This window comes from Salmo salar, chromosome ssa23 (assembly GCF_905237065.1).
Source record: "Salmo salar chromosome ssa23, Ssal_v3.1, whole genome shotgun sequence".
Lineage (NCBI taxonomy): Eukaryota > Metazoa > Chordata > Actinopteri > Salmoniformes > Salmonidae > Salmo > Salmo salar.
The window spans coordinates 21,175,439-21,186,828 of NC_059464.1; the positions used below are offsets into that span (position 1 = coordinate 21,175,439).

Consider the following 11,390-nt stretch of genomic DNA (forward strand, 5'->3'; position numbering starts at 1 on the left):
ATCACTGTCTATGGATGAGTCAAACAGCCTTCACTGGTTTTTGTGCATTCTACACCCACTGCTGTGGTAGGACATGCCATGAATTATACTTGATTAAAAGCCTTCCTCCGACTTAGATATGGCGTATATGCTAATTATGTGGAGCCACAGTCATTTATCAACCATTCTTCTCGTGAGTTTCAGAATCTGAATTCTCTGTGGAGTTAAGAGATGGGGTGTGATTTAGTCTAATCCCGGCCTGTTAATGTTCAAAATGGCTTCATTGTAAATAGTGTATGCACACAGACCCTCCCCTACAATCCATTCATATGTCTGTGTACCTGGTTCAAACCTGGCCTGTATAAAAGTATCAGTGTATTTTACTCAAGAGGTGATAGTCAGAAGACAAGTGTCAGTCAGAAGACAAGAGCCGTCATGAAGTCAATCATTTTATTTTCAAAAGTATAACAAATAAGCCATTTGGCTTCCTTAAAGTGCATCACAGATACCCGACATCCCAGTGTCCAATCTATACTGCCCCGCAGTGATCCTGCCTTCCTCTCATAGCTCACTACCATGATGTGCAAAATGATGGTTTTGCCTGCTGTCCAAGGAATGCACTGGGGAACTGGAGATAATGACAGACGAGAAATGTAACAGTGAAAACACAGCATGCTGACTCAAGTGCTTGGCGTGTTTGACAATGAGTGTTCTCTCAGCATTGCCAAGCAGAGTGGCAGCCTGAACAAAAAAATCAAACTGTCACAATAGGTGCCAGCTTAAAAAAAACAATAATCTGTGCAGTGTTCTTCAAGGCTTTTGTTGCCAGGAGAAGATATGAGATGGTGTTCACACGTGATCTGGAGCATCTGGGCTTCATTCAGCTCAAGGACAGCTTCCCTCTTTGTCCCTTCTGGTGGGCTGACACACCAACACCTCCCAGCTGCTGTCTCATAGCAGACGTCAGTGAACAGTCCCAGACAGGACAGGAGTGACGACAGGCTGACTGACACCTGTCCGCCCCACAGGTCATTTCCGCTGTCAGAGTGAACATGGGTCAGAGTTGAGCCTCCATTTTGTCTCTGCTGCTCGTCGCAAGTCAGGCTGCTCCAGCCATATTGAGAAGTCCCAAACAAGGCGCAGGAATCTTCTCTGCCCTCTTTTCTCCTCAATTTATTTTCAGTAGCCACTCTGGACCATGTTGTGTAATAGACGAACCGAAGTCCTTCTCACACAGAGGTGACAGTCCTGACTTTAGCCGACAGGGCCTGCTTGAAGCGCCTCTTCAGGTCCTGCATGTTGGGGGACTTGGGCCTGGGGATAAGGGGTGAGCGTCCCTTCTTCTCAGCCGCTCCGCTGGAGGTGGTGTGGGAGGACATAGGGGCTGTGGGCTGCTGTTTGGCCATGTGGCAGCACAGCCTGTGGAAGGCCCCGTGTACCTGGCTGTAGTCTTCGCTGGCTGACACCTCGTAGAAGGAGCAGCCCAGCGCTGCTGCCAGCAGAGGGCCCTGTTCGGCATCCACCCGCCTCATATGCAGCAGGTCCGCCTTATTGGCCAGCAGGATGACGGGTGGCACGTTGGCCCCACCCGCTCGGACCACCAGCTGGTGCAACTGGCCAATCAGATCAAAGCTATGGCGGTCAGTCACAGAGTAGACCAGCACCACGGCGTCGGCCCATTGGATGGAGCAGGTCACATGATCAGGGATGCTGAGGCCGTTACCTGTCAGCTGAGGAGAAAAAAGGAGGAGATCGTGGTTAGAGAACTGTTGCATTGGAACCCATTTGATGAACGTTACATAATCCACCCTGGACAGCTATGGGATTTAAAATTGAAACCAGATCAAATATTCCCATCATTATGCAACAGGTCTGTTCTACTGAATGGAGTGCTGTAGTCTAGTCAGCCAGTGGGAGTAATTTAACTCCTATCCTGCCCCTAGCCTACTCTCTCCTGTGGCTGCTGAGTGAGTGAAGGGGAACTAGGTGAGGTTGATTGAGGAACCAGGAGTGGGGTATCATTTACCCCTGGCTCAGACATCCACTGAATAGAAATGGGAAATTAGATGGCTAGACTACAAGTCTCTGTACTTCAGTAATAAAAAAAGCTGCGGGTTTGGACCAAAGCCCAGACCAGGGAGGGAAGAACTCTAAACAGAATGCTCAGAGACTTCTCATAGCCTACTATAGTAATATAACGACTGTAGATACTAATTGGTGGTAGGATTAACTAATGACCTATTCCTAAAACCTCAAACTTCAAAAACCCTACACTGATCAGAGGCTAGCCCTAAATAGAAGACTAGCCCTAAATGGTGTTGGTTTGTAGGCACACAAGCAGACGTCTCGAGCGTTCAATTCAAGCAGAGTGAGCGGATTTTGAAAGAGTTTGTGTAGCAAAAGGCAGATCGTGAACTTACATCAACACCTGGCGTGTCCTGGACTTGGATGGCTACTTGCTCTCCTCCGTCCACCTGGACCTCTCTTGAATAAAGGTTTCCTGCGTTTCTCTCGTAGTCGCCGATGAAGCGCCTTGTTAGAAATCTTACTACCAGAGCTGGAAGAGAAGACGACCATAACATTAACCAAATGGTCCAGATACATTTCTCAAATGCAGTTAACATAAACGAACAAGTTCAAACAGTAAAACGAAAAACTGTAGGTAAATCCAAATTATTTTTCAATGTACCTGTTTTGCCAACTCCGCTGCCCCCGATCACCGCTATCTTAATGTTCCCGTTGGACGGGCACTCTGGGGTCGCAAACTCCGCGATGGTTGACATGTTCTGGATCAGACGCATTTTTACTAAATCCTCGTTCAGTTTTCAATATGATGCAAAAATTTAATTCAGCTCTGTCAAATAATGTTTCGTAAAATATCTTGTACCTAAAGTAAGCCCTGAGATCAGCTTGAGAAAAGCACTCTCTTGTCCGCCGTTCCTTCTAAACCGAAGCTGACTTTGTGAATACTGCAAGATGTGAAAGCCCGTTGGATTTTATAGTGCCACAGAAATGGTCAATGCTGATTGGCTGGTGGCAACAGCAGGCTCTTTCGGCACCCTGCCTCCTTTCACGTGGATCCGCGAGCCAAACACAGGAGAAAAAGACTGCAACTACCAATTGGATACCAGGAAATTGTGGAGAAAAAGTGGCAAAAATAAATAAATAAAAAGAATGCCCCGTGCAACAAACAGGTGGGTCAGTTCTTAACAAAACATCATTTCGTATACAGAATAAGCCTTAATAGCTACCGTAGCGGGACTGGGGAGCTAGTAATTGACCAGATATATGACATTTTATAATACCCAAAACACGTGAAAAAATGGTGAATGAGATTATAGTATAATTATTGATCCTCAATAGAAACCAAACCTATGGAAAATGTTATTTGGGCCTAAGTATAAGAAAGAAATAAGAATATAATGACCACGTGCACACAGATGCACATTGCACATCTGCAAGGAGAATCTAAAACATCACAGGTAAAGTGTGATCAAACGCACATCCTTTTGTGGGGTGCAGGGCCGGATAAATTCGTTATGAAAGTAATACAGCCCGCACACTCGTAAACTCCGCCACGTACCCTTATGAATAAACCTACAACATTTCGATCCTGCAAGCAGTGGCGGATTTAGGTATAGGCGACATGGGCAGCCAACCAAGGCGGCATCTTTCCGGGGGCAGTACGATGCGCCGCACAAAAACAAATCGGAATGGTGACATTTGCGCGATCGGTTTTTCTATCGCTCATTTGCGCATCACGTCAATGATATCATGTGGGCGCCCTGATTCTAGTTGCCTGGGAAGGTCTCCCACTCAGAAGTAGAGATGGGGAGGGGGCGGGTGTAGGTTGACCTCAGGTCTCCCCACTGGAAGCCCGAGGTAGGGGGAGCGGGGAATCTATCAAATAGCGCACCTCTAACGTTGTACAGTACTAATGCAATTAGTACAATCAATCACACTAAGAAATGCTACCAAATAAACTACAATTCATTCATAATACTGTGAATATTTAGTTTCACAGACATATTGTTGCATTTCTTTCTGGTTTGTGCGAAATCGGGTCGCCCAGGGAGCCATACAAGCTAGAACTGCCTGCAAGGATCTTCATGTTTATTAATAAACGGGCGTGGTGGAGTATATGAGTGTGCGGCCTCTATTTCTAAAATATCACAGTACATAGGCTACACAGGAAAGTATAAAGGTATTTGTTTAGCAGTTGTCCTATTTAGAGACGCATTGACTGTACTTGTCTGTATGAAACATGCACACAAACATCCAGGTCTTTTGTGTCTGACCGTGTGCATGTGCAGAAGTATTGAGAAGATAGCTGTCGTTTCAGTGGCAGCCATCCCAAGTTGTGTGAATGGAATATAACCAGTTATTTTGGAGGCTACTCCATGGAGTATTGTTGTGAAATAGGTCCATGCTGGTGGTGGTAGGTAATGGGAGCAGTCAGACAGGCTCTTACATGTCCTCAGCCCTCTGCACAGGGGGTTGATGTTCTCTAAACGGAACCCCACACACGCCTATCAGACCCCATGCAAACACACAGAGGTGTGAAAGTTGTCTGGCTGACACCTAACTCGAAGTCCTCCTGACTTCAGAGTCTGGAAAGGCATCTATAATGACGGGGGCTGTGGTTTTCAACTGATTGGTTCTCCTGTGTCTTTCTCACTCAAATACGAACCTAACGTAGCAGGCTCAAACACCCACACGGACAGCCACACAAAGGCCCGAGCACCGCCCCCTTCCAATACAACTGTTGGATTTTCAAATCCAAACAACGAGATAGAAAGAGGAGGAAGGGAAGCACTACTAAGGTACACAATAGTAAATGTTGGTAGACAGAAGGTGCTCTTTGGTAAAAACCCGACGCGTTTCGGCTGCATGGCCTTGGCCTGAAGGCCATGCAGCCGAAACGCGTCGGTTTTTTAAAAACATTGTTTCTATTGAACATGCCATACTAATAAAGGCATTTTAATCTATTATATGAAGAGTGCCTTGGTCCTCCTTTCTTTTTGAAGACCAAACAACGAGATGTCGCAATCCCCTAGGGAGAAAGAAAAAAATAAACGATTGACAGAACCAATCAAAGCTCAAGCCAACTTCTGTGCGAATACTGCGCTGACAACGGACTCCTGTCCAGACCAGTGTGTCACAGCTCTCCCTCACTATGTACCATGTGAGTCGCGTCAGCCAGGCTGTGGCAGCCCCCTACCTCCTCAATTATTTACAACCCTCAATTCACAGCAGAGCACTTAAATATGTCCAGAAACAAAGTATACCAAACAAAATTATAAATGCAACATGTAAAGTGTTGGTCCTATGTTTCATCAGCTGAAATAAAAGATCCCAGAAATGTTCCCTTTGCTTATGTCTGCAGCTTGTGCAGCAGCAGGAGTGTAGGTGGACTGTGGTGACAGAGCAGTGTTTCAAAAGAAAGCATTTTGTCGGTCTTTATTGTTTCTACTACAATTACTGCTGCTGAATAACCTACTTCTCTTTTTGTTAACCTATTCCTTTTCTTTGCCCCACTTTATTATGTATCCCTCTCTCCCTTCACCCACAAGCCCTCTCCCTCTCTCGCTCTCTCGCTCTCCCCCCCATCTTTCATCCGCGTTCATGCATCTGCCTCTTGAGGTATGTTGGCAGCCGGTCATAGACTGATTATGGTCTGGTATGTCTTTTTTATAAGAGCCCTGATGACAGGCGAGGGCACTCATATATAAAATGAATGCCTAGGATTCATCAGCAGACAGGTCCCTGCTAGCTGCACAGCACAGCGTGTCACCAGCCCTCCCACAGCCCACCTCACCACATCACAAACACCCAGCCCCCAGTGCCTCATAGGATGGGCGTGTGTTTACCATGCCCATAACCAGCTTGTTCAGGAGTGTCCTTTGTACTGGTGAGGGATCTGCAACTTTGCACTGTCACAATAACGGCTTCGTAATTGTAGCTGCAGGATTTATGCTGGTGATATAGAAATCTCTGCACCCAGAAGCAAATTGTTTAAGCACGCTGGCCACTGATCAGCTAATGTTAAGGAAGTCACGAGAGACAGAGGTTGTACTCTGATGGTTTTTATGACTGTGCCCTGGCTACAGCTACTTTATTATGCCATGATGATGACACACTCCTCAGCTTCTATCCCCCTCTAACCTGTCCCCATACAGGTGACTCATGCTGACACGTCAGAGCCGTTCTACAAATGAGCTCGGTGTTCACCGCCGTGTCCGAGGTGTTGCGTTAGCTGCTCTAGATGCCTGTTAGCCTAATGAAGGGCCGGTGATATTCACTCTTTAGCTCCATGAAGACAGATGTCCGATACGCTGTGAGCCTGTCATTCACATAGAGGTTTTAAGGTGTCGGGTCGTCCATCCATATAACATCTCACTGACGGCGTACAGCACGTGTCCTATTATGATATTCTGTGCATTGTTAATTGACAATGGTAATTGATTTGTTTTTTCTGAATGTGGGTCATAAACCTTCCCATTATTGAGTGTAGGATATTGTGATACGTACAACCTGGCAGTAAATCCACTGCTCCTCATTCTGATAGTTGTTGTTGTTACTGTTTTAGAGAGATATACTGTAACGCGACAATGCATTTCAGTTTATGGTATTGTGTTAAGATCTTGCGCGTGAATGAGCTTCCTCAGGTACATAGTGCTGCGTAGTTGTGCATTTGGGCTGAAAGTTCATTTTCACTGAGAGAGTGAAAGAGAAACACATACAAATAAATGTGAATATAAAGAGCAGACAATTAGCCAGAGAGAATAAACAAAGCGTGAGCAGAACAAGGAATCAACTAGGGATAGGGGTGTCACGGGGTGTCACTCACACAGTGGTGACAACGGAAGGCTAGAGGGGACAGAATGGGGGTGGTCTCTAGTTTGGGTGTGGACCCTCGAGGGGACAGGGGGCTTCCATGGAGCAGCAGGGGAGTGGCAGGGTAATTGGGCTTGTGGAAGGGGCAGGGGGAAGGAGTGATGTGGGGGGTATTCTCAGAAGGATGTTTGTTGACACAGAGGTGAAGACTGATTTCCCATGGTGTGGAATGGAAGTAAACCCACCTTTTACACTCTCCCCAAAGAGGAGAGGCATTGATTAAGGCCATAGACTGGGTCTCAGTACACAAATGCAGTGATCTGGAGGATGGGGACAGTCTGACATGATGTCATGCTTTGGGTCACACCTATTAAAGGAGCACTATGCAGAAATCGCTCCGCCATTTCCGGGTTGCTAAAATTCTTATAGTGTGCCTAATTTCTGTTTTAAAACAAGCAAGTACAGTGTAGATAATCATTGTACCATGTAAACTGCTGTGAAATATATTTTCCATAAACAAAAATATTGTATATTTCAGCTGTTTGAAGCTGGTGTACGCAAAAATATGCAAAAAAAACCCCGTAAGAACAGGAAGCGTAGAAATGGCGCACATGGAAGCTGTGCCACGCTTCTTAGACCTGCTTTCAATCCGGATGACAGATCTATAACTCACATTGCTATGTGAATTTGGTCGGGTCGCACAAAACGTTACATATTGCAGCTTTAAGTCTGGGTGAGGTAGGATTTGTGTATCACAATATGGATGTTGGTGATATGCAAATCATCCGATTTCATCCTTCTCATGACAAAACAGAACATTTTCAAAATGGAAGCTGTGCCACGTAAACTTAGCACTAGCAACACTCATATAGTAATTTTGTTAATTGTTGAAACTATTGAAGTATATGAAACGCTTCAGTCTGGTTTTAGACCCCATCATAGGACTGAGACTGCACTTGTGAAGGTGGTAAATTACCTTTTAATGGCATCAGACCAAGGCTCTGCATCTGTCCTCGTGCTCCTAGACCTTAGTGCTGCTTTTGATACTATCGATCACCACACTCTTTTGGAGAGATTGGAAACCCAAATTGGTCTACACGGACAAGTTCTGGCCTGGTTTAGATCTTATCTGTCAGAAAGACATCAGTTTGTCTCTGTGGATGGTTTGTCCTCTGACAAATCAACTGTAAATTTCGGTGTTCCTCAAGGTTCCGTTTTAGGACCACTATTGTTTTCACTATATATTTTACCTCTTGGTGATGTTATTTGGAAACATAATGTTAACTTTCACTGCTATGCGGATGACACACAGCTGTACATTTCGATGAAACATGGTGAAGCCACAAAATTGCCCTCCCTGGAAGCCTGTGTTTCATACATAAGGAAGTGGATGGCTGCAAATGGTCTACTTTTAAACTCGGACAAAACAGAGATGCTTGTTCAAGGTCCCAAGAAACAAAGAGATCTTCTGTTGAATCTGACAATTAATCTTGATGGTTGTTCAGTCGTCTGAAATAGAACTGTGAAGGACCTCGGCATTACTCTGAACCCTGATCTCTCTTTTGACGAACATATCAAGACTGTTTCAAGGACAGCTTTTTTCCATCTACGTAACATTGCAAATATCAGAAACTTTCTGTCCAAAAATTATGCAGAAAAATGTATCCATGCTTTTGTCACTTCTAGGGTAGACTACTGCAATGCTCTACTTTCCGGCTACCCGGATAAAGCAATAAATAAACTTCAGTTAGTACTAAACACGGCTGCTAGAATCTTGACTAGAACTAAAAAAATTGATCATATTACTCCAATGCTAGCCTCTCTACACTGGCTTCCTGTTAAGGCAAGGGCTGATTTCAAGGTTTTACTGCTAACTTACAAAGCATTACATGGGCTTGCTCCTACCTATCTTTCCGATTTGGTCCTGCCGTACATACCTACACGTACGCTACGGTCACAAAACCCAGGCCTCCTTACTGTCGCTAGAATTTATAAGCAAACAGCTGGATGCAGGGCTTTCTCCTATAGAGCTCCATTTTTATGGAATGGTCTGTCTACCCATGTGAGAGACGCAGACTCGGTCTCAACCTTTAAGTCTTTATTGAAGACTCATCTCTTCAGTAGGTCCTATGATTTAGTGTAGTCTGGCCCAGGAGTGTGAAGGTGAACAGAAAGGCACTGGAGCAATGAACCGCCCTTGCTGTCTCTGCCTGGCCGGTTACCATCTCTCCACTGGGATTCTCTGCCTCTAGCCCTATTACAGGGGCTGAGTCACTGGCTTACTGGTGCTCTTCCATGCCATCCCTAGGAGGGGTGCGTCACTTGAGTGGGTTGAGTCACTGACGTGATCTTCCTGTCCGGGTTGGCGCCCCCCCCTTGGATTGTGCTGTGGCAGAGATCTTTGTGGGCTATACTCGGCCTTGTCTCAGGATGGTAAGTTGGTGGTTGAAGATATCCCTCTTGTGGTGTGGGGGCTGTGCTTTGGAAAAGTGGGTGGGGTTATATCCTGCCTGTTTGGCCCTGTCCGGGGGTATCGTCGGATGGGGCCACAGTGTCTCACGACCCCTCCTGTCTCAGCCTCCAGTATTTATGCTGCGGTAGTTTATGTGTCGGGGGGCTAGGGTCAGTCTGTTATATCTGGAGTATTTCTCCTGTCTTATCCGGTGTCCTGTGTGAATTTAAGCATGCTCTCTCTAATTCTCTCTCTCTTTCTATCTTTTTCTCTCTTTCTTTCTCTCTTTCTCTTTCTCTCTCTCTCTCTCTCTCTCTTTTTTCTTTCTCTCTCTCGGAGGACCTGAGCCCTAGGACCATGCTTCAGGACTACCTGGCCTGATGACTCCTTGTTGTCCCCAGTCCACCTGGCTGTGCTGCTGCTCCAGTTTCAACTGTTCTGCCTGCGGCTATGGAACCCGACCTGTTCACCGGACGTGCTACCTGTCCCAGACCTGCTGTTTTCAACTCTCTAGAGACAGCAGGAGCGGTAGAGATACTCTGAATGATCGGCTATGAAAAGCCAATTGACATTTACTCCTGAGGTGCTGACCTGTTGCACCCTCGACAACCACTGTGATTATTATTATTTGACCCTGCTGTTCATCTATGAACATCTCGACCATGTTCTGTTATAATCTCCACCCGGCACAGCCAGAAGAGGACTGGCCACCCCTCATAGCCTGATTCCTCTCTAGGTTTCTTCCTAGGTTCTGGCCTTTCTAGGGAGTTTTTCCTAGCCACCGTGCTTCTACACCTGCATTGCTTGCTGTTTGGGGTTCTAGGCTGGGTTTCTGTACATCACTTTGTGACATCAGCTAATGTAAGAAGGGCTTTATAAATACATTTGATTCGATTTGATATTGTGATATGGATGCCCATACTGCCCAGGCCCTAGACCTAATACATGTAACACCGTCAGTGCCAATGTTTAGGGTAATACCTGTAACCCTGCCAATGCTTGATATCTGATATCAGTAGGATGTGTGCCATCCTTAATGTTTTTCCCACAAGATTCCTAAGCAAATGCAAAAAGCAGGGGGTATTTGGGAAACAGAAAAAGAAGGGATAGCTCTATTCACTTATTTGTTTATATCTCTCACAAGTGTGTTAGCATTTGCAATGACCAATAGAAATTCTATTGACCTATTTGTCACAGCAACTCTTCGCCTGGACAAAGGAAGAGAGGTTGTTTATTCTTATTGAAATGTGAAGATTCAAACATGTTGACAATTTGCATAGTCCTGCATGTCAACAAAGAGGCTGGGGGGATGAGGGTGGTGGTGGGGGGATATGTGCTGCTATGCTGCTGAGTCTGAATTACAATAGCCCCCCTACTCTCAGGAATGTGCCCAAGGCTCTTACAGTGTAAAGTCTTCTTATATATATATATATATATATATATGTTTTTTTGTTTTTTTTATTGGCCCATTCACCTCTTTGGAGGACAATAAATAACTTTGTTTTTACAGCTTTTCATTTGTTGTTACATTTACATTCTACACATATTTTACATACATGGCACTTTTTTTACACAGTAGTTGACAAAATCTAGTTATTTTATATACAGTGCCCTCCGTAATGATTGGGACAGGGAAGCATATGTGTATTAAAGTAGTCAAATGTTAAGTATTTGGTCCCATATTCATAGCATACAATGACTACATCAAGCTTGTGACTCTACACATTTGTTGGATGCATTTGCTGTTCATTTTGGTTGTGTTTCAGATGATTTTGTGCCCAATAGAAATGAATGATAAATAATCTATTGTGTAATTTTGGAGTCACTTTTATTGTAAATAAGAATATAATATGTTTCTAAACACTTCTACATTAATGTGGATGCTACCATGATTATGGATAATCCTGAATGAATCGTGAATAATATGAGTGAGAAAGTTAGACGCACAAATGTCATACTTGTAATGGTGAGAGGTTAGTATGCCTTGGTGAAAAAAAAAATATATAATATAGCTTGGAAAATTCCAGAAAAGTATGTAATGGCTTTAGAAGCTTCTGATAGGCTAATTGACATAATTTGAGTCAATTGGAGGTGTACCTGTGGATGTATTTCAAGGCCTACC

General features: G+C 44.7%; 1 protein-coding gene across 1 annotated transcript; it reads right to left on the reverse strand.

Annotated features, from left to right (window-relative positions):
* Nucleotides 1-415: 415 nt before the first annotated feature.
* LOC106584114 (RAS-like, family 11, member B) lies at nucleotides 416-2,934 on the reverse strand. The gene is made up of 3 exons (XM_014168980.2): nucleotides 2,669-2,934; nucleotides 2,400-2,536; nucleotides 416-1,709 (listed from the first exon to the last, which is right to left on the reverse strand). Exons 1-3 carry the CDS (start codon nucleotides 2,778-2,780, stop codon nucleotides 1,209-1,211), a joined length of 750 nt encoding a protein of 249 aa, XP_014024455.1. The 5' UTR covers nucleotides 2,781-2,934; the 3' UTR covers nucleotides 416-1,208.
* Nucleotides 2,935-11,390: the final 8,456 nt, after the last annotated feature.

What these genes read in the sequence shown, in the direction of transcription:
- LOC106584114 (XM_014168980.2), bottom strand. Translation starts at nt 2,780, where the DNA reads ATGCGTCTGATCCAGAACATGTCAACCATCGCGGAGTTTGCGACCCCA. An exon ending in CAGCGGAGTTGGCAAAACAG is followed by an intron (nt 2,537 to 2,668) that starts GTACATTGAAAA and finishes CTTCTCTTCCAG; the next exon opens with CTCTGGTAGTAAGATTTCTA. An exon ending in AGGACACGCCAGGTGTTGAT is followed by an intron (nt 1,710 to 2,399) that starts GTAAGTTCACGA and finishes TTTTCTCCTCAG; the next exon opens with CTGACAGGTAACGGCCTCAG.